Raw genomic sequence first — 25,623 nt, 5'->3', positions numbered from 1 at the left:
CAGCGAAATATAGAACTTAGGCCAGAGATATGTTTATTGGGTATCCTTCCAGAGAAATATAAAAAAGAAGATACATATTTGATTATACATGTAACTACGGCATCGAGAATTGTATTTGCACAGAATTGAAAATCAGATAAGATACCAACAGAAGAAGAGATAATAAAAAAATCTTAGATTGTGCAGAGATGGACAGGTTAACTTTGAGAATAAAGGATAAAGAGGAATCGGTGTACTTCAAGACATGGGGAAGATTTTATGATTGGTTAGAGAAAGGAATTTAGAAAAGAAAGCGAGAGAGAGATATAGAAACCAGACGAGACACTATTAAATGGAAGGGGGGGAAGAGAAAATAGAAAAGAAAGTATTAATATATACATATATGTTCAAGAATGAGATAGAGAAAAAAATAGTTAGGACATGATAATGAAGAAAAGGGAATAGGAAAGGATAAGCATAAAATTATAACAGGGTTTGTGGGAATACCTTCCCGAAAATACACCAGTTCAGCGTTGAAAAGAGATAACCACAATAACAGAAAAGGAAAGGAAGAAAGGAGGAGAGGAGAAGAGAGGAAAGGGGAGAGAAGGAAGAAAGAGGAAAGGGATAGAAAGAAGAGAGAGGGTAGGACGAGGAAGAGAGGAGTAGGGGAGAGGCAAGGGAAGAAGGAAAGGGAAAGGAGAGGAGAAAGGAAGGAAGTAGAGAAGGGAGGGTGAAAAGAAAAGATAGGGTGGTGATAATACAAAATAGGTGTATGGGATGGTAAGCAAAGCAACCCAGAATGTATATTTTAACCTTTTATATGGAAAAACAAATATGTAAAAGTGATAAAGATAAATAAGAATAATAACTATGTGAATGTATACCTGTAACTATATTTGAGAATTTTTTAAAAAAAACTTTTTTTAAAAAAATAACACTGAAGATGGATTAGGAGGCTAGAAACATCAACTTAATCTTCTTCAAGATGACAGCATTAATGTTGAAATGTGATTTGTCTGAACACTCTAACCTAATTTTAAAAGCTTTTCCACCGTGCAGGAGCAGAATCCATACATGAAACTACATTAAAATGGCAAGTTACAAAAGGAAGGTTTACTTTCAACTCAAATAAGTTGATTCAAATAAGCAGGGGATCGTGGTCCAAAACGAAGAACTTTCTTCGGAAATGCGAAATGGGGAACCAGGTATCACACATCAGTCGCAGAAGAAGATCAAGGTATGTAAAAAGAGAAGTCACCTTCTGGTTGGTGATTCAATCGTAAGGGATGTAAATTTAGGAAAGGATATGGAGGTTTTAAAAGAGGTCAGGTGTCTGCCAGGTGCTACTGCCAGCAGAGACAAGAGGCATATTCTTAAGATAGTCAAGAATGCAAGTAAGGACTGTGACGTTGATGCTATTATACATCTTGGCACTAATGATCTATCCCAGAAAGATGTACTTTCTGTGCAGAATGATTTCCAGAACTTGGGGTATGAACTTAATAGTATAGGTTGTAGGCTTATCTTTTCAGAGGTTTTACCTGTATATAAGGAACAAAAAGGGAAGGGCCAGCATGTAGCAGAGTTTAATGTTTGGCTAAAGGAGTGGTGTAAAAGGGAAGGCTTTGGTTTTATTAGTCATGATGCCTGTAGCTGGTCCAATGAAAAACTCTACAAAAGAGATGGGTTGCACCCATCCAAGAAAGGGACTGAGTTACTTGGCATTAAATTCACAGATTTTCTTGATAAAACATTTAAACTGAAGAGCCGGGACAGAGAATTAATAGATACAGAACATTTCTGTCCCCAGGAAACTAAAATTCATAGGGTTATAAGTGCATGTAACATAGATGTGTGTGTGGGTAAGATTATCACTCCTGCTGTCAAGCAAAACCAAGCATTTAATAGTGATTGCCATACCATGTGCATGAATCACACAAGTGGCAAGAAAATAGGGGCAGTCAGGCATAACACAGGTTATGTAGACAGTAAACACAAGGTCAATCAAAATGGACTCAAATGTCTATACACCAATGCACAGAGTATGAGGAATAAACAGGACGAATTAGAAATTCAAGTAAAAGAGGGCAGATACGATATTATTGCCATTACAGAAACTTGGTGGGATGAAACTGACAAATGGAACATACAGCTAGAAGGATTTAAATTATTTAAAAGAAATAGACCAAATAAAAGAGGAGGTGGAATTGCACTATATATAAGAAATAACTACGTCTCTACAGAAATAGAGCACAACAATGATGAGAACTATCCTGAATGCATTTGGGTCAATATTAAAGGTTGTGGGGGAAATGACATTGCCATAGGTCTATACTACAGGCCACCCAACCAAGCAGAGGAAGTAGATGAACTTTTTGCTAGTCACCTAAGTAAGGTATGTAGGAAGCACACCACAATAGTAATAGGAGATTTTAACTACCCTGACATCAACTGGGAAACAAACTCTGCACCAAGTGGAAGATCCAACAGGTTCCTAACAAACTTAGCAGACAACTTTGTTTTCCAAAAAGTAGAGAAGGGAACAAGGGGATCAGCCATATTGGACTTAATTCTCACTAACAGAGAGGAAATGATAGAAGGTGTTGAAGCCATAGGAACCCTGGGGGCAAGTGACCATGCAATATTGGAATTCAACATTATGCAAACACAAGTAGTAGAACAAAGTCAAACTAGAGTCTTGGACTTTAAGAAAGCTAATTTCAATAAACTTAGAGAGAGCTTGGGAAAAATTCTATGGATGAGAATCCTCAAGGGGAAAACAACTCAAGAAGCTTGGGAAATTTTGAAAAATGAGATTACAAAAGCCTAGACTAGCACAATACCAATGAAGAAGAAAAATAACAGCTCCCAAAAGAAACCAGCATGGCTGCATAAAGAACTATCTGACAAACTGAAAGACAAAAAAGGTAAGTATAAAAAGTGGAAGGAGGGGGACATAACTAAGGCAGAATATCAGCAAATAGCCCGAGCCTGTAAAGATGAAGTGAGGAAAGCTAAGGCTCACAATGAAGAAAGGCTTGCCACAAAAGTAAAAATTAACAAAAAGAGCTTCTTCCAACATGTTAAAAACAAGAAAAAAGTTAAGGAAACAATTGGTCCATTGCTAGGAGAAAGTGGCAAGAAGGTGACGAGCAACAGGGAGAAAGCAGAACTATTTAACTCATGTTTTGCATCTGTCTTTACACAAAGGGATAAAACAGTCCAACCTATCAAAAGCAGCACCACAAAAATCAGATTAGGAACACAAATTGAAATAGGGAAGAAAATGGTAAGTGAGCACCTGTCTACCCTAGACGAGTTCAAATCATCAGGACCGGATGGATTACACCCCAGGGTTCTGAAGGAACTGGCAGATGAGATCTCAGAACCACTGAATTATATCTTTCAGAGATCCTGGAACACTGGGGAACTACCAGAGGACTGGAAAAGAGCTGATGTGGTTCCCATCTTCAAAAAAGGGAAAAAATTAGATCCAGGAAACTACAAACCTATCAGCCTGACCTCAATACCAGGAAAGATTCTGGAAAAAAGAATCAAGCAACGAATTTGCGAACACCTAGAAGCAAACAAAGTAATAGCCAAAAGCCAACATGGATTTGTCAAAAACAGATCATGCCAGACTAATCTTATTGCATTATTTGATAATGTGACAAAATTAGTGGACCAGAGGAATGCTGTTGATATAGTTTACTTGGACTTCAGTAAGGCTTTTGATAAGGTAGACCATAACCTACTACTAGATAAAGTAGAAGAATGTGGGTTAGACAGCATCACCACCAGATGGATTCGTAACTGGCTGACCAACCGCACTCAACGTGTAGTCCTCAATGGAACTGCATCTACATGGAAGGAAGTATGCAGTGGAGTACCCCAAGGCTCTGTTCTAGGCCCAGTACTCTTCAACATCTTCATCAATGATTTGGATGAGGGAATAAATGGGGAACTCATCAAATTTGCAGATGACACCAAGCTGGCAGGAATAGCCAACACTCCAGAAGATAGGCTTAAGATACAGAAGAATCTTGACAAACTTGAACATTGGGCACTATCTAATAAAATGAAATTCAATGGTGAAAAGAGTAAGGTTCTACATTTAGGCAACAAAAATGGAATGCACAGGTACAGTATAGGTCCGTGATGGCGAACCTATGGCACGCGTGCCACAAGTGGCACGCGGAGCCATTTGTCAGGGCACGCGAGGCGCTGCCCTGTCAGCTGGCCAGCACGCATGCGTGCGCTGGCCAGCTGAGTTCACTTTTTTAAAAGCTATTTTTCGCCTTCCCCAGGCTCCAAAGGCTTTATAGGAGCCTGGGGAGGGCGAAAAGAGCCTCCCCTGCCCCCCCGGAGGCTTCAGGGACCGTCCCTGAAGCCTTCGGAACGCTTAAAACCACCCTCTGAGCAAAACGGAAGTCACTTCCGGTTTGCTCGGAGGGTGGTTTTAAGCGCTCCGAAGGCTTCAGGGAAGCCTCCGGACAGTCCCTGGAGCCTCCGGAGGGCCTCCGGGGGGTCGGGGGAGGCTCTTTTCGCCCTCCCCAGGCTCCTATAAAGCCCCTGGAGCCTGGGGAGGGCAAAAAAAAATGTAAAAATGGGGGGGTCGCGCGTTGTGCGCGCATGCGCACTGGGGGGGTCGCGCGTTGCATTATGGGTGCGGCACGCCCGCACTCGACCCCCCTGCGCTCCCCCCACTTGTGGCACGCGAGCCAAAAAAGGTTCACCATCACTGGTATAGGTGGTACCTTGCTCAACAGTAGTAACCGTGAAAGGGATCTTGGAGTCCTAGTGGACAACCATTTAAATATCAGCCAGCAATGTGCAGCAGCTGCGAAAAAAGCCAACACAGTTCTAGGCTGCATAAACAGAGGGATAGAATCAAGATCACGTGAAGTGTTAATACCATTTTATAATGCCTTGGTAAGGCCACACTTGGAATACTGCATTCAGTTTTGGTCACCACGATGTAGAAAGGATGTGGAGACTCTAGAAAGAGTGCAGAGAAGAGCAACAAAGATGATTAGGGGACTGGAGACTAAAACATATGAAGAACGGTTGCAGGAACTGGGTATGTCTAGTTTAATGAAAAGAAGGACTAGGGGAGACATGATAGCAGTGTTTCAATATCTCAGGGGCTGCCACAAAGAAGAGGGAGTCAAACTATTCTCCAAGGCACCTGAGGGTAGAACAAGAAGCAATGGGTGGAAACTAATCAAGGAGAGAAGCAACTTAAAACTGAGGAGAAATTTCCTGACAGTTAGAACAATTAATCAGTGGAACAGCTTGCCTCCAGAAGTTGTGAATGCCCCAACACTGGAAGTCTTTAAGAAGATGTTGGATAGCTATTTGTCTGAAACGGTATAGGGTTTCCTGCCTAGGCAGGGGGTTGGACTAGAAGACCTCCAAGGTCCCTTCCAACTCTACTATTGTATTGTATTGTATTGTATTTTGCTGCTCTCACTGCAGAGATGGAACAGAATAGCCAACTTGATGGTGACATAGATACTGTCTTTTTATTAGAAATACAGGGAGCTCAGTTGACAACACTACACTGTGTATACTCATATGTTATTAAAGGGTCCAGAACTTAAGCCTTCCAATGCACCTTCAGAGGGAAACTGCCTACACCCAGGAACCGGGCCGCACAGCTGGAGGTGAGTGGTAGGCAAGTGAGGAAAACCAAAACCATCCCCCTTCCCCGGTCTGTGGAAAAATTGTCTTCCACTAAAGTACAAAAGAAGATTGGTGCCAAATAGGTTGGGGACTGCTGGCCTACATGATCTACCTATTTGTCAGTCTATACTCATGTATATATCTGAATTCTTTCCATTCCCTGATACAAGAAAATAAAGAAATTTGAACATAGATTATATAATGGGAGTTTTTTAAAAAATCTGGTTAAAAAGTATTTGAACCTTGGGAGGTGTGGTAGTGAAATAGTGCTTACTATTAATAGTAACAGGTAGTCCTCATTTAAAGGATGAAATTTGAACACGTCTGATTTAATTAAAAAAAACAAAACTGAGTATCATGCATATTTCTTAACTGCAAACTACAAATTAAAATAGCAATATAAAAACAGTTTAAATAGATATTAATATGGAAGAGATTTTTGTTGAGAACTTGAATAGTATTTTCCGATACTTACAGTTCCACCAACTATTCTTCCTAGTGGATACCATGCTCTTTCATCAAACCAATTTAAAAATTCATAAAATCCATGGGATGCAAGATGATGTGTTGATCTGTAGTTAAACCTGGAAAAAATAGATCAAATGTTAAAAAATCTATTAATTAAATGTCAGTCCAGGTAAAAGTTCAAATCCATATAATGTTGTTTGAGGAACTAAATGCTTAGAATTTCTAATATTAAAAGAGGTTCCTCCCCCAAGGTGGTGATGTGAAATCACCTAGCGATCAGAGTGCTCTGGTAAATTATCAGTTGTACCTTACATTACTAGACTAATCCTCTTTTTAATTATTGGACCCATGCATAACTGTATTTGACCAATTCTCAAACAACCGGCTGAGAGCTGTTTTTATACTACCAGCAAGGTAAGATTACAGCAAGGGAAAGAGGAAGCAAAGAGGAAGAATGAATTTTGGCATACAGATAGTGCTCAAACTGTCCAAGCAACAAAAAATAGATGACCGAATGGAATTTTAAAAAGGCATCTGAAAACAAAAATGTAAGTAATGACAGCACTAACTTTTGCATTATTACCAAGCCAAAACCTGGGCATGCTACAAATACCAGTAGTTATGAGTTGTTGAATTGGAACATACGAGAAGTTAGTGCAGAGGAGCATGCCACTTCTAACAAGGAACCAAATTCCCTAGACATCTTAGATATGCCAATCCCACCCCCACAGGTAGCTACATAATTGACTTCAGCATTTACTCCAAAAAGCTGCCAGGAAGAGATTTATAAAAATGAGACCATAGAACTTGTGTCTACTGTGTACACTGTATTATCAATGTTTGTTTATTTAGCAGAAATAAAAGTGAAAGTGGAGTTGCTGAAAGGGTCCCTTGATATATTTGCTTGATCTTTCCATAATAAATTAATATATTTTACCAAAGCAGGAAACCGTGTCCAAAATGTTTAAGTTGCTTTATACAAAAACAGACTCTATAACTGAATCAACAGAGAAAAAAGAACAAGCTCCAAACAAATCTGCCCACCAACCATTGAGGCATGGGAGGGCTGAAAATAAATATCAAAACAACCATGTTGCAAACTAATTAAGTTTTCTTACAAATCACCCTTAATGAGCCTCCATGGCACAGTAGTTAGAGTGCAGTACTGCAGGCCACTTCTGCTGACTACCGGCTGCCTCCAATTTGGCAGTTCAAATCCCACCAGGCTCAAGGTTGACTCAGACTTCCATCCTTCTGAGGTGGGTAAAATGAGGACCCAGATTGTTGGGGGCAAGAGGCTGACTCTGTAAAACCACTTAGAGAGGGCTGAAAAGCACTATAAAGCAGTATATAAGTCTAAGTGCTATTGCTATTGCTAATAATCTCAACAGGGGATGATGGGGTTCCAAGAAAGCAATGGGTTATTCCTTAAATCAGCTACTTGATGTTACTACTCCATTTTGGTGGAGTGGCTGCCCAGCAAGATGGCCCATAAGCGAATATTGTTGACATTCAAGCATGTTTTACAAAAAGAAGCCCATGCTGACCACTTTCCTAATATTTCCAAAGGGTGTTATTTTGTGGGACCCTGCTCATCAAGTCAGCAAGTTGTTACTGTTATTTTAACTGATAAACAGGCAGGGGAGGCTGCTGCCCCCAGCTGTAAAGATAATAAACCAGCCCTGTTGATGAAGTTCCCTGTCATCCACATAGTTATTTGGAAGTTGAGTCATAGCAACTGGACTTTTTGTTTTGAAAAGTTATGCTGCTTATCCAAGTAGCTTCTTCAGTCTGAGCAAGTTGATTGGGGGACGATATATATGTCCTCCTGTGGTTTCGTTTCTCACCTAATTTGAATAGGCTCATTAGGTGAGTAGGCAGAGAATATTTAAGAGTAGTTGCTCCTAAATCCTTTCTCCTAGGTGGGCCATTAAGCGTGCCCTCCCTTGTGAACTTGATCACTTCACAGGAGAGTACATGTTGCTGTTGTCCTGTCTATTTAAGCCCTCTCCCCAGCCAGCACGACAATGTTGGCAATAAAACCTATGCTAAGACACCTGGGTGTGGTAGTGTATGCAAGTAAAGCAGCATGAAGCAGATCCTTTTCTCTAGTATTCACAAGGAATATTCATAAGGTGTAATAGTAGGAGTTGAAGTAGGAGTAGTAGAAGTGGAACAGAGTGGAGTAGAGGCCAGTGTGGATGCTTTTGTGCTGTCTATGGCAATCTCAGTTTATGACCTTCCAAGTCCAATAACCTTTTATTCCTTTTTTTAAAGTTTTTTTTATTGTTTTAATTAGACGGATAACACACACACAAAATACTCTTCAATACGTCTTCCAGCTAGCATGTCGATTGGTTACATTTGAATTCCGTGCATTACTACAATCATTCTTTATACTTCATTCAAATTAAGTTGTGCATTTTAAATCAAAGAATATACCAATATTCTCCTTTAACTACATTTGTTTGAAAGTACTTTTATCCAAAATCATTCGTATTTATATTATTCAATGAATAAACATTTTAACACCGACAACAATCTATAAGAGCTACCACATTCTGCTTATTTATCGCCTAGGATTCCTATTTCTTTCCTCCATCCACCTATACCATTTATCCCATATCTGATAGAATTCTGATTCTTCTTTTCCCTGGATTTCTTTAGTTAATTTGTCCATTTCAGCACAGTCCATCACCTTTCTTATTATTTCCTCTTCACTTGGAGTTGGCTTGTTTTTCCATTTCTGGGCATAGGCAATCCTTGCCGCCATTGTTATATGCAATATTAAGTACTGGGTTTCTTTTTTGTATTTTGTAGGCAGTAATCCTAATAAGAAAATTTCCGGTTTCCAATCTATTTTAACTCCCATTATTGCCTCCAGCCACTTTTGGATCTTTTTCCAAAACTTTTTAGCCTCCTCACAGGTCCACCATAGGTGGTAGTATGTTCCGTGTATCGATTTGCATTTCCAACATTTTGGGGATGTATTTGCCGATATTTTAGCTAACCTTGTTGGTGCTAGGTGCCATCTATAAAACATTTTATACTGGTTTTCCTTATATGTGACCGAGAGTGTCATTTTTAAGTTTGTTCCCCAAAATTTTTCCCATTTGTCTAATTCAATATTGTGTCCAAAGTTCTGTGCCCATTTTATCATTTGTTCTTTCACAATTTCCTCTTCCATTTTGTATTTCAGGAGAAATTTATATATTCTCCCTATCAATTTTCTATCTGGGCTTTGGATGATTTTATCCAATTCGTGTCATTCTGTTTCAATGTCATATAATTTGGTATCATTATTGTATTTAGTTTTGATTTGCAAGTAGGTTAACCAGTCCACTTTCATGTTCCGTTCTGCCAATTCTTCAACTGTTTTTAAGTTTCCCTGTCTATCAATTAAGTCTCTATATCTTAGTATTTTGTTCAAATCTATAAAATTTGGGTGAGTCGTCCTTTCTGTTAGTGATAGCCAATTCGGGATTTTCACGTAATGGATTTTTTTTATTCTGAGCCATTTTTGCAATAACGCTCTTCTAATTAAATGTTTTTGAAAGTATTTGTGTGTTTTATTTTTATCATCCCATAGGAAAGTGTGCCAGCCTGCTTGCAAATCATGGCCTTCCAGGGTCAAAATTCTTTTATTCTTTAGCTCTATCCAATCCTTCACCCATGTTATTGATACTGCCAATGCGTATAAATCCCAATTTGGTAATGCTAAACCTCCCCTCTCTTTGCTGTCCTGCAATGACTTTAGTTTGATCCTCGCTTTTCGTCCCTGCCAAATAAACCTAGTGGTTATGTTATTTAATTCTTGAAAGAATTTTTTACCTGGGTTAATAGGTGCGGCTTGTAACAGGAATAAGATTCTTGGTAAAATATTCATTTTGATTGTCGCTATGCGTCCCATGAGTGATAGTTGAATATTTTTCCAATTTTCTATGTCTTTCTTTATTTGTATCACTAATTTGTTATAGTTATCATCTTTAATTGTGGAACATTTTGCCGACACCCAGATCCCCAGGTATTTTACTTTCTTAGCTATTTGCATATTGGTTATTATTTCCAGTTCCTCTTTTTGTTTTTTGGTCATGTTTTTGGTTATCATTTTTGTTTTGTTTTTATTGATCTTTAATTCTGCCACTTCGCCGTATTCTTCTAATTTTTGAATTAATTTCCGACTAGAATCTAAAGGGTCCTCTAGTACAAATACTAAGTCGTCGGCATAGGCTTGTGCCTTATATTCTTCATTTTTGAGTCTTAGACCTTTTATTCCCTGGTCTTTCCGGATTTCATTTAGTAAGATTTCCAAAGTCAGTATGAACAGCAAAGGAGAGAGGGGGCATCCCTGTCTGACTCCCTTTTTTATTTCGATCTTCTCTGTTAGTTCTCCATTCATCAGAACTTTGGCTGTCTGGTTATTATAAAATCCTTCTATCATTTTTATAAATTTTTCAACGAATTTCATCTCATCCAATACTGTTATCATAAATTTCCAAACTACATTGTCAAATGCTTTTTGTGCATCAAGGAAAAACAGTACCATTTGTTTTTCTGGGTGCGCCTCATAATACTCTATTATGTCTAGGATGATTCTCGTATTATTTCTGATGTGTCTGTGAGGTAGGAATCTGTTTTGGTCTGGGTGTATTCGTTCATTTAAAACTTGTTTGATTCTTCCTGCCATAATTGCTGCAAATATTTTATAGTCAGAATTTAATAATGAAATTGGTCTGTAATTTTGAATTTCTTGTTGGCTGGGTTCTTCTTTTGGGATTAACGAAATTATTGCTTCTGTCCATGTTTCCAGTATCTTGGCTTTTCCTAAGATTTCATTAAACATGTCTACCCCTAATTCTTCCAGTATTATTTTATTATTTTTGTATAGCTCCATCGGTATTCCATCTGGTCCTGGTGTTTTATTACTTTTCTGGTTTTTCAGAGCTGATTCCACTTCGGCTAACATTATTGGCCTGTTTATCAACTCCCTTTGCTCTTTTGAGATTGGGTTTATCTTTGCTTTGTTTAAGTAATGCCTTATTTTATTTTCCTCCATACTGTCTTGTGTGTGTAATTTTGTGAAGTATTTACGTATAATTTTCTTCTTTTCTTCTGCTTTGTATTGAATCGTTCCCTTCTCGTCTTTCAATCGGTATATCATCCTTTTTTCTCTTTCATTCTTCAGTATGTATGCCAGCCATCGTCCCGGTTTATTGGCTTGTTCAAAATAGCTTTGTCTGGCTGCTTTAATTTTCTGCGCTAATTCCTTTTGATTTATTAGGTTGAGCTTATGTTTGATTATCTCTCTTTTTTCTTTTTTCTTTTTATTCTTTGGGTCTTTCTGGAGTTCATCTTTGGCTTCCATGAGTTCCCTTTGCATACTTTCTTGTTGCTTTTTTTGATTTCTAGCTTTCCTTGCCATATAGGTAATCGTAAGGCCTCTTATGTATGCTTTCATAGTGTCCCAGATATTTTGAATTGAGGTATCTTCTCTTTTATTTATTCTAAAAAATTGTTTTAGTTCTTTCTCCAGCATTTGGGTGTATTCTATTTCATTTATGATGCTTGAACTCATCATCCATCTTTTTCTTCTTCTTTGACCTTTCCATCTTAATTTTATTGGATTATGATCAGCCCACTCATTTGGTTCTATTTCAATTTCATCTACTTGATTGCATAGTCCAGATGAGATCCAAGCCATGTCAATTCTTGATAGTGACTGATGGGGGTTCGAGTAAAAGGTATATTGCTTTCTTGTTTGGTGCCTTTCTCTCCAAATGTCATGTAATTTGTATTCGGTTGCCATCTCAAAGAAGGCTTTGGGCAGCATATTTTTTTTGTTTTGTTTTTCTTTTTGCTTTCATAGTCCATTTTTTTGTCCGCTATTGTATTATAGTCCCCAATTAAGCAAATATTTTCGTATTCTAATTCGTTTATTTTGTTGTGTAGTTTCCTGTAAAATTCCTCGTTTCTGATTTGGTGCATATATGACTATTAATAGTATCGGTTTTTCTGTTGTCTCTAATTCAATCATTAGTATCCTACCTTCTTCATCAGCGTAGACTTCTTTGGAATTTATTTTTTCCTTTATGTAGGTTGCTATCCCTCTTTTTTTTTTCTGCTAGTGTTGCATATAATTTCCCTAGTTTTTTTATTTTCCAATAAGTTCTTATGGTCCCTTTTAATATGCACTTCCTGTATGCAGATTATATCTACCTTTAGTTTCTTCAGTTTGTTAAACATCTGCACTCTTTTTTTTGGTGCGTTCAATCCATTCAAGTTTAATGAGATAACTGTTATTTCCTGGTCCATCCTTAGATGGGGTTTTTCTTGTTACTTCTAGTTTGTATCTGACTCTTCCCTCTCGCACCCTCCTTTTCTGCTCTCTCTCTTTCTTGCCTCTGTTCTTCTTTCCTGTTTCTTTCTTTATCTTCTGATGTTTCTTCCTCTTGGCCTCGCCTTCCCCTTTCTAGCTCTTCTTTACTTCCTTGTTCTTCTTCCCCTGTACAGTATTTTTCATAAAATTCCTGCGCTTCCTCTATATTCTCTATCTTATATCTTTTCCCTTGCCATGTCACCAGTACCCTTCTGGTATCAGCCATCTGTACATTATTCTGTTTTTATTTAACTGGTTTGTTAAGAATTGGTATTGTCTACGACGTTCACGGATTCTCCGTGGAATCTGATTAAGCGTGATCAACTCTTTTCCCTGGTATGTAAACGTCCCTTCTCTGGTTTTTTTGTATATCTCATCTCTGGTTGTTTTTTTGGCAAACCTTACATGTACTTCTCTTGGGAGCCTGTGTCTTCTGGCATAATTAGTATGGACTCGATAGGCTTCATCAATATCTCCTCTCAACTCGTGTTCTGTTCTCTGTAACATTTCGGCAAAAATCTCAGTCATCTTTACTTTCAGAAATTCCTCCTTCTCTTCCGGTATGTTTTGGAATCTTAAATAGAATGCAGCTCTTTCATTTTCAAGTCGCATTATTGATAACTCTAATTCTTTATTCAATTGTCTATATTCTAGCTCAATTTTTTCCACCTTCTGGTCTGTTTGTTCTATTTTTGTTTCAATGTTCTGGATTTTCTGCTCATTGATTGCTAAGGCGGTCTGTATCTTTTCGATTTTATCATCCACGGTTTTAATATCTCCTTTTAGTTCTCCTATTTCATTTTTCACTTCTTCATGATTCCTCGTCTCTTCATGATTTGCAGCTGTCACTCCTTGGTTATTTATAAGCGTCTCTTGTATCGTTTGGAGCATTAATTGCATACTTTGCAAAGTTGGTGCTGGCCCTGTTGTTTCTGCCATCTTTCCACCTTTCTCCAGACCTAGTGCGCTCTCAATCGATCTTTGGTTTGAGGAGGGAGGTGTTGCCATAGTCGTATTAGCTGTGGTTTTTTTAATTAACTTTCCTGAGGTTGCCATTTTTATCCCCCTAATTATCCTTGTCCACACTTGCATATAAGTTCTACTTAGCTTCTACTTTATCCACCGTATCAATGTTATCAGACTTACCAATTTTATCACTAAATTTTCTATCTCAATATTTAGCAATAATCTTCCTTAATATCACGTTTCAATATCTACACATTCCTATGTATTATTCCATTCTATTTAAATCCTTAATTATCATATATCTTAACGTTAAATTCACAGTTTTCTTATACAGATTAATATCTCTCCAGTGTAACAGTTATAAGGGTAATAGGTAATAAAAGGTTACTGATTTTTCCAGACCGCAGGTTCCTGTTTTGATCCACTAGATGTCACCCTCTATTCAGTATCCGTGTTAGTATCAGTCAGTTAATATAACCAGTCCAGCAGTCAGGGGAAGTAAAGGTGGGGCCCTCTGATCGTTCCAGAAGAGCAATAAAGAAAAAGTCAGCAAATCCACAACCAGCCCCAATGATGAACAGTTCTTTTGTACTTTCCAAGTCTTTTCAAAAATTCCCAGTCCTATTTATCCATGCCGGGATTTCGCTTCCTCCTCTGGGCTGTTTAGTTCAAGTTATTTACGCTGGCAATTCACAGATCGTAAATCAGCTCTCACAGCTTCTCGGCAAAAGTCTGATAAAAATCCCCTTCTCAGAGCTTCCTTCCTTCCAGCTCACCTTTCTGCCCGGCATGTGTTGTTGTTTCTCTCTTCTTTGGGTTGTAGTAACGGCTACCTCTGTCCCAGCTGTTCTAAATACTTGCTTCCTTCTTATGTGGCCGCCATTGCTCCGTCCTGACAAAGTGGCAGGGTGCTTCTTCGTCCATTTAGTGGGTTTGTCCTGCCGCTGGGAGGATTTGCCTTATCGTCCCAGCGTCTTCAGAGTTTTCCCCTTAGTCTGTTGGTCCCTACAGGATCGACAGCACTCAAATATGAGCCCAAGCGAAGAAGTTGGAGATAAAGATCAGGAGAGCTCCCGTTCCTCAACTCCAGACACGCTGACGTCACCACAGAAAGTGGTAGTGTATGCAAGTAAAGCAGCATGAAGTAGATCCCTTTCTCTAGTACTCACAAGGAATATTCATAAGGTGTAATAGTAGGAGTTGAAGTAGGAGTAGTAGAAGTGGAACAGAGTGGAGTAGAGGCCAGTGTGGATGCTTTTGTGCTGTCTATGGCAATCTCAGTTTATGACCTTCCAAGTCCAATAACCTTTTATTCTTTAGGGTCACCCATTCCTGCATCCAGACCAGTGGTGGGTTCCAGCGTCCTCCACATGAACACACGCATGTATCCTACCCTCCAGCGATGCCTGCACGACGCTCCAGCTGCTCGGCAGAGCATCGCACAGGCGCTGTATGCGTCGTGCGCGGAAGCGCCGCAGTTTAAAGACAGGTAAGGATGGGTGGACGGGTGGGCCCTCCTGAGCACCGTACCGGAACGGTACCCGGTGCTCCGGACAGTCACCAGTACACCCGTACCGGGGCATACCGCCTGCAACCCACCACTGATCCAGACCAAACAGCATGCATCAAAATACAATTTTAAATCTGGAAGACCCAGACCACCTCTTTGGCATCCTGCAACAATTTATACCTAATTCTTAGTTTTTTTCCTTGCCAAATAAATTTAGAAATCACCCTTTGCCACTGTTTGAATGGAGCCTCAGTCATCAATAATGGTACGGTGTGGAATAGAAATAACATATTTGGTAGGACAGTCATCTTGATCACAAAGATCCTGCACAACAGGGATAGTTGCAGTTTACCCTACCTTAGTAAGTCTTAATATCATTCCAGATGAGTATGTAATTATTTTGAAACATTTTAGAATTTGGCAATGTCACTCCAAAATATTTAACCTTTTCCACTGTAAAGCCTGATTTTGTTAAAATGTCATGCTGATATGCAGCCATATTGACTCACATCTTTGTTTTCTGTTTGTTTAAAACCAGCCAAAGCTCCAAAGTCATTCATCTTACAGAGAAGGCTGATTTGGCTTGTATCACTAAGACCTGACTGGGCTCAGAGGGAGGGGTTTCTCTCAGAAACGTGCCCAGTGGGTTACAGAATAAGGCATCAACCTAGACTTCAGGGCCGGGGAGGGGGTGTGGCTTTTGTCATCACAGAATCTCTGGCAGCATCCAGGGGCATGGCTCCACAAGTGCCTCGCTGTGAGAGAAACTTTTTCTTAGGTTGTGTTCAAGGGATCAGGTGGGATTGCTGCTGCTGCTGCTGTACCAGTCTCCCTGCTGCATGGCAGCTTCCCTACCCGGGCTCCTGGATTTCACCGCAGGGCTGGTAGTGGAGTTTCCCAAGCTATGACATCATGTACATCAAAATGCATTCTTTTATATTGTGCTGTTGTCATTTCATTTATGCTGGAGCTTAAAGTGTGTAATTCATTTCTTGCATGCTATATGAATCTGTTTGTCTTGTTCTGACCTAGGCTTCCTGAGACAGTACAAAGCACACGCTTAGTCCCAAAACCCCTCTTTTTATTTCAACGGCTGTAAATTATGTTCATTCACAGCCCGCAATGAGTCACAAATAGTTTGTAAAGAGTCCGACAGAAGTCTGCCAAAGTCTTTTGGGATAAGGCTGATAAGCACCCACCTTTATCTCCCAACCAGAACGAACCAAGTTGCTTCCTGCAAAGGCTCACATGTCTTTGCTCCTCCTTTATGTCTTATGGGAGGGGCCAATCATCTCCAAGCCTTACTGACAAGTCACCCCTTTTATCTTAACTGTTCTTGCCTTCTGGCAGCTTTGCACATGCGCGCACTGGGAACAGGTTCCCCCTGTTCCTCTTCCTCACTTATGTCTGACTCTGGAGGCTCCAAAGGCAGCAAATAACTCCCAGATGGCCCTGGCCCCCTCTGCCTCTGATGCAGAGCCCTCGTCCGAGCCTTCCCCAGACTTCTGGACTGGCCCATGTTCCTCCCCAACCTCCTCACTGTCTGTCTCTACTGCCAGCTCCACAGGCCGCCTGCAGACCACAAGTCTACTAGCGGTGCTTCTACATTAATGAGAGCGGTTAAATGTGCTGTAAGTACTTTAGTGATGCCACACGTTAGCATGTTGCGACTATAGGATTCTGATGGGAGGAGCTTCCGGAGCTATGGCGGCTTGCCCTTGAGCTCCGCAGGCGTGCGGGGCTTGCCTGCGTGAATGGGGGTGCTGCTGGGTCCCCTGCATCAGCTGGGAGGACCGGGTCCAGGAGAGGGCCACCCTGGCTTTCCATTACGACCCCAACGAGTCCCCAGGGTGGCCTGGCGACTGAAAATCCGGCCGAAAATGCGAGGGTGAGAGAGCCGGTGAGCAGGAAAGAGAGCCAGCACCGGCCGCTGCTACGGTTGTCTCCGTCGCCTCAGCCTCCGCCTCCACTGTAGTGATGCCGGGCATGGATGGTGTGGGGCGGCGCGGGACGGCGGGGCAAAGCCGGGACGAAAGCGGCTGGCGTATGTGTTGCGTGTGGTGTGCCTCTGAACGTGCGGAGCGGCTGGGCGTAGCTGGAGCGATGCAAGCCATTTTCAATGCTGGTTGGGCCAGGAGAGGCCGTGGAGCCGGGCGCTGGGAGCCTTGGAGGCCTGAGGTTGGACTGGAGGTTGGTGAAATGGCCCTGGGGCTGGAGCAGCGCGACTCGGCGTTTTGTGGTGTTGAACATAGTGGGACATACAGGGAGAGGCAATGGCTGCTGCTGGAGCGAAGGAGAGGGGAGGAGCGATGGTAGCAGCCTTTACCCTATTTTCATCATTGCCTATTAGCCCTGTTACTATCCCTGGTTTACCATCTATTTACCATCTATCGACCATCTGCTTGTATCGTCTCCCTACTGTTTTTCTACTGCCCACCCATCCTTTGACCATCTTTTGACCATCCTGACCATCTATAGACCAGCTACAGACTGATGGACTGGTCTGCTACACCCATAATCCCCACCTAGGACTTATGGCCTTTTACCATCAGTATCCAGGCCCTGGCTCCCTATATCCCTCTGCATTTCCCTTTCCTCCTGGACTCAGTGCTGTATGCAGCACTTATTTTAACATCTTTGTAAAGTAATTTTAATATCTATAGCACCCTCAATTCGATCTGAGGCCCTGCTGAACCATGGTTTATTTTTACTCTAGGGTAGACCTGATTTTATTGCGGGAGGCCCCCCTCTCGCAAATATGGCCCTCTGCCCTTTCAAGGGCCCACCTTGATGACGGATGTATTAATCCAGAGAGGTGGAAGAAGAGGAGGCTCCGGGGGTTTTTGTGTAAATGTTTTTTAAATGTTTTAATGGGATCCAGGGCGGGGGGTGGGTCTAGCCAGACCAGGAATAGGAGTAGAGCCAGACGAACAGGTGGGGCTGAGGAGGAAGGGAGCGGAGCGGGGGAGGGGAGTCAGTATAACGTTCCTTTAGAGGGTTCCTATATTCCAACGGTCGCAGGAAGGGGTAGATGCGAGGACAGAAGAAGATCCTGCAGTCGGTTGGGAGACCGGGGGCGTTGGTTACGCCCGGTCGTTTGTACCAACCCCCGCATCCTAGGTGGTCAGGGTTTACAGAGCCGTGGCATGAGACTGATGTTATGTAACGCAAGGTCCGTTGTTAATAAGGCCCCCCTCATCCATGATCTGGTTTCTGAGGGGGAGCCGGACCTTGCAGGGATCACGGAAACCTGGTTGGGCCACGAGGGGGGTGTGCCCCTCGTGGAAATGTGCCCACCAGGATACCGTGTATTCCATCAGCCTCGTGCCCGGGGTAGGGGTGGTGGGGTAGCGGTCATTATACGGGAAGCCTTGACACCGAGAGAATTCATCGTACCTCAGATATCCGGATGTGAGACTCTAGGTGTGAGATGGGGCCCAGGGAGTCAGTTGGGCCTGCTGATTGCATACTTGGCTCCTCGCTATGCTTCAGCGGCCCTGCCTGAGCTCCTCGAGGTGATTGCGGAGGTGGCAGTTGAGACCCCTAGACTATTAGTCATGGGGGACTTCAACTTGCCATCGACGGGTGAATCATCCGAGGTCGCTCAGGAGTTCATGGCTTCCATGACAGCCTTGGACCTGACCCAAATAATTCAGGGCCCCACACACGAAGGAGGACACATGCTGGACCTTGTTTTTATCTCTGGTCGATGGAAGAGCGATCTGGGAATAGGGGATCAGGTGATCACTCCCCTGTCATGGTCAGATCACTCGCTTCTCCGGCTGGACTTCCCTGACGCCACCCCCCATCGCGGGGAGGCGGAACCAGAGGATCTTAGATGGTTCCGCCCCAGGCGACTGATGGAACCAGACAGGTTCCAGACGGAGCTTGGGCCACCTCCTGTTGCCCTGACCTGCTCCCGGACAGAGGACCTGGCGGCTGCATGGAACAGTGCGGCGGCCGGGGCCTTGGACCGGGTAGCGCCCTTGCGGCCTCTCCGGTGGCAGCGAACCACCCTGGCCCCTTGGTTTTCCGAGGAGCTGAGGGTGATGAAGCGCCACAAGAGACGCCTAGAGAGCAGATGGAGATCTTCTCGGGCCGAATCTGACCGAACACAGGTAAGAGCCCATTTACGGACCTACCTTGTGGCACTAAGGGTGGCTAAACGTCGATATTATGCCACCCTTATTGCGTCTGCAGAAAACCGCCCTGCCGCCCTGTTTCGGGTGACCCGCTCCCTCCTATCACAGAGGTCGCGGGAAGCCCCTTTACAGGGGAGGGCAGAGGAATTTGGGGAATATCTGCAGGACAAAATCACTCAGATCCGGAGCGAATGGGTCCTCTTCAGTGATCGTGAGGAGACACCGGAGGCGAGTCTTGAGGTACCTATCTGGGAGGAGTTTGACTCTGTTGCCGCCGAGGATATGGACAGGCTACGCGGGCGACTGCGGGCCACCACATGTTTATTGGACCCGTGTCCCTCCTGGCTTGTACTGGCAACCTGGGAGGTTACACGTGACTGGCTCCTGGGTCTGGTGAATGCCTCGCTGGAGGAGGGGTTCCTGCCAGCCTCCCTGAAGGAGGCGGTGGTGAGGCCCCTACTTAAGAGGCCTTCCCTAGACCCAGTTGAGTTAGCCAATTATCGTCCTGTCTCCAACCTTCCCTTTTTAGCGAAGGTTGTTGAGAGTGTGGTGGCGCAGCAGTTCCCTCGACACCTGGAGGAAATTACTTATCTAGATCCGCGCCAGTCCGGTTTCCAGCCGGGCCACAGCACAGAGACGGCTTTGGTCGCGTTGGTGGATGATCTCTGGAGGGCGAAAGATGGGGGTTGTTCCTCCATCTTAGTCCTGTTAGACCTCTCAGCGGCTTTCGATACCATCGACCATGGTATCCTGTTGCGTCGGCTGGAGGGGATGGGGGTGAGGGGCACCGTTTTGCGGTGGTTCTCCTCCTTCCTCTCCGGTCGGACGCAATGTGTGTTGGCGGGAGAGCAGAGATCGACCCTGAGGCCGCTCACGTGTGGAGTGCCACAGGGGTCGGTCCTCTCCCCTCTCCTGTTCAACACATACATGAAACCGCTGGGTGAGATCATTCGAGGATTCGGGGTTGAGTGCCATCTGTATGCAGATGACACTCAGTTATACATTTCTACCCCGAACCACCCCAACGAAGCCGTCGAGGTGATGTCCCGGTGTCTGGAAGCCGTGCGGGTCTGGATGGGCGACAACAGACTCAGACTCAACCCTTCCAAGACGGAGTGGCTGTGGCTACCGGCGCCCCGCTTTAGCCAATGTGTTCCATCTCTGGCCATTGGGGGGGTACAACTGCCCCCGGTGGATAGGGTACGCAATTTGGGCATCCTCCTAGATTCCCGGCTGTCGCTACATGATCATGTGACGGCCGTGGCTAGGGGGGCGTTCCATCAGGTTCGCCTGATGCGCCAATTGCGTCCCTTACTGGAGCGGGACGCCCTTTGCACAGTCACTCATGCCCTAGTGACTTCTCGCCTTGATTACTGTAACGCTCTCTACATGGGGCTCCCCTTGAGATGCACCCGAAGGCTCCAGCTGGTCCAGAATGCAGCCGCGCGGGTTATTATGGGGAGTACTAAGTACTCCCATGTAACACCTCTCCTGCGCGAGCTGCACTGGCTACCTGTGGCCTTTCGGGTGTGTTTCAAGGTGTTGATTGTCATCTTCAAAGCGCTCCATGGCTCGGGACCTAGTTATTTGCGGGATCGCATTCTACCCCATACATCCCTGCGACCAATCCGCTCTCACAGAGAGGGCCTCCTCCGGGTACCATCCACTAAACAGTGCGGGTGGGCGGTGCCTAGGAGTAGGGCCTTCTCTGTGATGGGCCCAACCCTCTGGAACGACCTCCCCCCCGATATTAGAACCACCTCTGATCTCCGCTCCTTCCGCAAGAAACTCAAGACCCACCTGTTTCGAGTAGCAGGTCTGGCTTAATTACAACCATAATCGTAACTGCATTTAACATCTATTCAAACCTTCCTGGATGGCTTTTTAAATTTTTAAATTTTATATTGGGGTTTTAATGGGTTTTAAAATTGTTCTTAATATTTAATTGGTTTTGGGATTTTATAACAGACCGTGTGTGTGAGTTGTTTATGTTGCATGTCTTATGTCTTATGTCATTTTATTGTTTTGATTACGAATGGTCTGTACACCGCCCCGAGTCCCTACGGGGAGAGGGGGCGGTCTATAAATTAAATAAACTATAAACTATAAACTATAACTGTACAGGTGTAGTTGTCATATTTCTGTCATAACTTTAGAACCTTATATAACTTCTGTGTTTCAGATTTTGCAGTAATACACTTTATATTATTGCGAATTTCCATAATATGTGAAATGGATGTTGAAGAGTCAACTGGCAATCCTATTTTGCCCAAATGCGTTGTTGGAGAAAAACTCGTCAACTTGCCACCATGGTTAATTTTATTCTAATGAAATTGGGTTGCATTATGTGCACCAAAGAAAAAATACTCATTGCTAGGTGATCAGAGGTTGAGCTCACAGATGATGACCAAATCTGCTTGCATCACAAAGCAATGTATGTGAAAAAGTACGACATGAAGCAAAAGTCATGCTGCAACCCATTTGACAAACAAAATCACGTAGCTAAACATGGGTTGTTGAAAGTCGATCTAGCCACGTCCAATGATTTAATAAAAGTGGTGAAAACAAATGTGAAGCTGGGTCAAAAGATTTGTTCCAAGAGTAAAGCCAAATACGTTTCCATGGTCCAAAGCACAGCAGACTCTTTGTCATCGGATAATTATGATATGGACATTTCGGACACTGTTAATCGAAGTTTGACTGATTTAGGGACTTCTCCATTATAAATTCAGAAGTTGAGCAGTAGGGAACTGGCTATATGAAACGAAAAATTGAACGCATGCAGAAAGTGATAGCAGACAAAATAATGTTAGCTGCTGGAGTAGCAGCTGAAAATATTGGGCAAACTAGCAAGTCTACTGCTAAGGAATGCCAGTCATACCAGGAATACACTGACCTAATCGAAGACATAAAAACGAAAATTAAAGTATCCGATATCCTATCAACAAAAGTTCAATTATTGACTTTGGTTGACTTTGATCGATACTGGTGACAGAAAAAACGTTTAGCATTTCAGAACGTATGGTTAAAACAGTGAGAAAAATAAAGGCATTTGTGTACTACCCGATGCAAAAGTTGGCAAACTGCTGCCAAAGGAAATCGCCAACAGAGTTCGAGATTTCTACGAGGATGAATTTAGCAGGATGTGCCCCGGCAAAAAGGATTGTGTTTCCATTTGGCTTGATGGCATCAAGGGTCACAAACAAAAGCGAAACAAATATGGTGCTGAAATTGGTTTCTCCAAATTCTGTGAACTCAGACCAAAGTGGTGTGTCACCGTCTGTGTCTCAGTCACACATTCCATCTGTGTCTACACCATTCATCAAAATGTTAAGCTTATGCTACAAGGTGCCAACATTAAAGAGGACTGCAAGCTGCTTTTGGGAAAGGCAGTTTGCGATCTGAACACCAAACATTGTATGTTGCAGTGATGCCAAAACTGATAGCAGATTTGGATGAAATATTCGAGGACTGGGATTCAGAAGAATCAATAGAATTCAAAAAATGGGTTCATACTGACCGCGAAATGCTGGAAACAAATGTTCTCAATGTTGATGGCTTCATCAAAAAACTCACTAGCAAAATGTGGAAACTGGCTGGCCACCACTTCGTTTCAAAACATCAAAGCTAATATTTGAAGTCATTGAAAGCTGGCCTAAAAAACCTAACTGATTGTACTGATGGATTTTGCAGAGAATTACTCGTTTGTTGTCCAAGATGCTGCTCAAGGGCTTTCACTGGGAGAATTCGCAAGCCACAGTGCATCCGTTCATCACTTATTATGTCGATAAAGATGGCGCACTGCAAATTGTCAACTGATCATATGTAACATGATACGGTTTCCATGCAAGTGTTCATTCAAAGATTACAACGAAGATTGCAAGAATACACTTCTTTAGTGACAGTTCAGCAGCACAATACAAAAATTACATCAATCTGTTCAATCACAAACATAATTTCGAAATTGAGGCCAAATGGAATGACCGTTGGCTTACCTGAACGGTTGTTCCCTGGGCGCTGTGGGAGAGTCCAAGGATGGGTTAACACAGCCTATCTGCCCAAGGACTGAGTTGATTTTTCCCTTGGTCACGCCTCCTTTGCCTCCTTAGGTTCAGTTTTAAAAACGAGGTTTAGTCCTGCGTAAGACGCCCATAGGTACCCTAAGTACATGGTACAGTCTTGGTTCTTTCCATCAACCCTGGGTGGGTCTTGGACTCTCCTGCAGCGCTCAGAGAATGACCGTTCAGGTAAGCCAACGGTCATTCTCCAGTGCACTGCTTGGAGAGTCCAAGGATGGGACATACCCAAGCTATTGTGTCCCAGGGCGGGGAGAGTCCTGCTTGTCCGGAGTCTCGATAACTTTCTGCAAAACCCTTCTTCCAAAGGAGGCTTCGGCGGAGGCAAAGGTGTCAATCTTGTAGTTTCTAATGAATGTTGTGGGAAAAGCCCAAGTAGCAGCCCTGCAAATGTCAATGATGGACGCTTGGGTCGCCCAAGGTGCAGTAGTGGCGGCAGTTCTTGTGGAGTGGGCCGTCACCTGATCCGGAACAGTTCTGCCCTGCTGCTCATAAGCCATCTTAATGCAGACTCTCAGCCAGCGTCCAATGGTCGATGAGGAGACCTTACGACCCAACGACCCTGGTTGAAACGATACAAAGAAGGATTCTGTGTGTCTGAAGTCTTTAGTCCGTTTCATGTTAAGATGAACCGCTCACCACACATCCAACTTGTGCCAACTGCGCTCCTTGGGGTGCTGAGGCTTGCGACAAAAGCTCGTATCACCTCCTGGGATCTGTGACAATGAGAGTTTACCTTCGGCAAGAAGGTAGGGTCCAGACGCAAGATGACCCGGTCTGGATGGATGATGCACAGTTCCTCTCTGACCGAAAATGCCACAATCTCCAATACCCTTCTCACAGAGGTGATCGCCATTAGAAAGGCAGTTTTAAGAGTCAAGTGGCGCAGGGAGACCATTCTCAGCAGCTCAAAAGGTGTAGCAGTCAAAGCCTGTAGAACTAATGGCAACCTCCAGGTCGGGTACCTGTGTACCATCTGAGGTCGCAGATTGGTAGCCCCCTTCAAGAAACTCTTGACCTGGGGGTGATAACTCAAGAACTGATGATAGTCTCTACCAGAATGGTTGACAAGGCAGCAACGTGACGCCTGAACGTGGCGGGCGCCAGTCCTTTCTCCAATCCCTCCTGGAGGAAGTCCAGCAGCTGAGGAATGGACGCTTCAACATCAGTAATGTTACGTTGTTTGCACCAATTAGAAAATGCTGACCAGGTTGCATCATAGATGCGCGTTGTGGCCGGTCTTCTGGAAGCCTGGATGGTCTGGATGACGTTATCCGAGAGATGTTCCCTCAGGAGCTGCCCCTCAAGCGCCAGACGGCTAGTTGTAACCACTGGGGTTCTGGATGACTGATGGCCCCCTGGTTCAGGGCCACCTGCTCCTGAGGAATTCTCCACGGTCTCTCCATGATCGACCAGATCCGCATACCAGGACCGCCTGGGCCAATGTGGAGCTACCAGAACGAACTCCGCCCCTTCTGCCAGGAGCTTATTGATCACCTGCGGAATGAGCGGAAGGGGCGGGAACGCGTATAGGAGTCCCGGAGGCCACTTGGCCCTCAGCGCGTCCGTCCCCTCCGCCTGAACCAATCGGTAACGCAAGAAGAATCTCAGGAATTGTGTGTTGGTTGCAGTCGCGAACAGGTCGACTTGCGGAAGTCCGAACCGTCTCACAATCTGCTGGAACAGGTCTGGAACTATTCTCCACTCGGAGTTGTCGATCGTCTGTCGACTCAGCCAATCCGCGCTCACGTTGCTGGTGCCGGAGATGTGATCCACTCTGATTGATGCCAGATGACTCTCTGCCCAACGGCCCAGGGCCTCCGCCTCTGCCATGAGACGTCTGGAGTGGGTGCCACCCTGCCGGTTCATATGGGCCTTCATTGCTATATTGTCCGTAAGCAGTAGAACGTGGCGACCCACCAGTAGGTTTGAGAATTGTCTTAAGGCGAGTCGTGCTGCTCTCAGCTCCAACCAATTGATGGGTCTGGCTGCTTCCGCACGCGACCACCTGCCCTACGCTAGCTGACCCTGGCAATGTGCGCCCCAGCCGTAGAGGCTGGCGTCCTATGTTACTACGATTCTGTCGGGTTCCGCCTTTGACTGCCACCATCCCAGGGAGCGAGACACCTGCAGCGGGAGCTGAAACTTCCTGGGCGAATTGCTGGCCTTCGCTCTCTGCATCAGCAGCAGGAACCACTGTAGTTCCCTAGCATGAAGTCGAGCCCAGGGAACCACATTGAGGCAGGATATCATGACACCCAGTTGTTGTGAGAGTTGGACGATCGGTAGGGCGGTGGCCCGGCGACACTGTCGAATTCTGCTCCTGAGAGATCGGAGCCTGCCCGGAGACAAGAACACCCGGCACGAGACAGAGTCCATTATGGTGCCCAGGTGTTGGATGCGCGTTGCAGGCTCTAG

The 25,623-nt window shown here is 43.9% G+C and overlaps 1 protein-coding gene across 4 annotated transcripts in view; it reads right to left on the bottom strand.

The window, feature by feature from the left end:
- The window catches only part of LOC309400792 (dolichyl-diphosphooligosaccharide--protein glycosyltransferase subunit STT3B), a 238,717-nt gene that overhangs the window by 199,533 nt on the left and 13,561 nt on the right, over window positions 1-25,623 (bottom strand). For all 4 annotated transcript variants that reach the window (XM_081969460.1, XM_081969459.1, XM_081969461.1 and 1 more), the window contains exon 2: window positions 6,143-6,251. In XM_081969460.1, the coding sequence (XP_081825586.1) occupies window positions 6,143-6,251 (109 nt within the window). The remainder of the gene's footprint in view (window positions 1-6,142; window positions 6,252-25,623) is intronic.

Source organism: Natrix helvetica (assembly GCF_964273705.1).
Source record: "Natrix helvetica genome assembly, chromosome: W".
NCBI lineage: Eukaryota > Metazoa > Chordata > Lepidosauria > Squamata > Natricidae > Natrix > Natrix helvetica.
The sequence above is the reverse complement of the archived record's forward strand: the minus strand, read 5'-3'. Positions and strand labels throughout refer to the sequence as shown.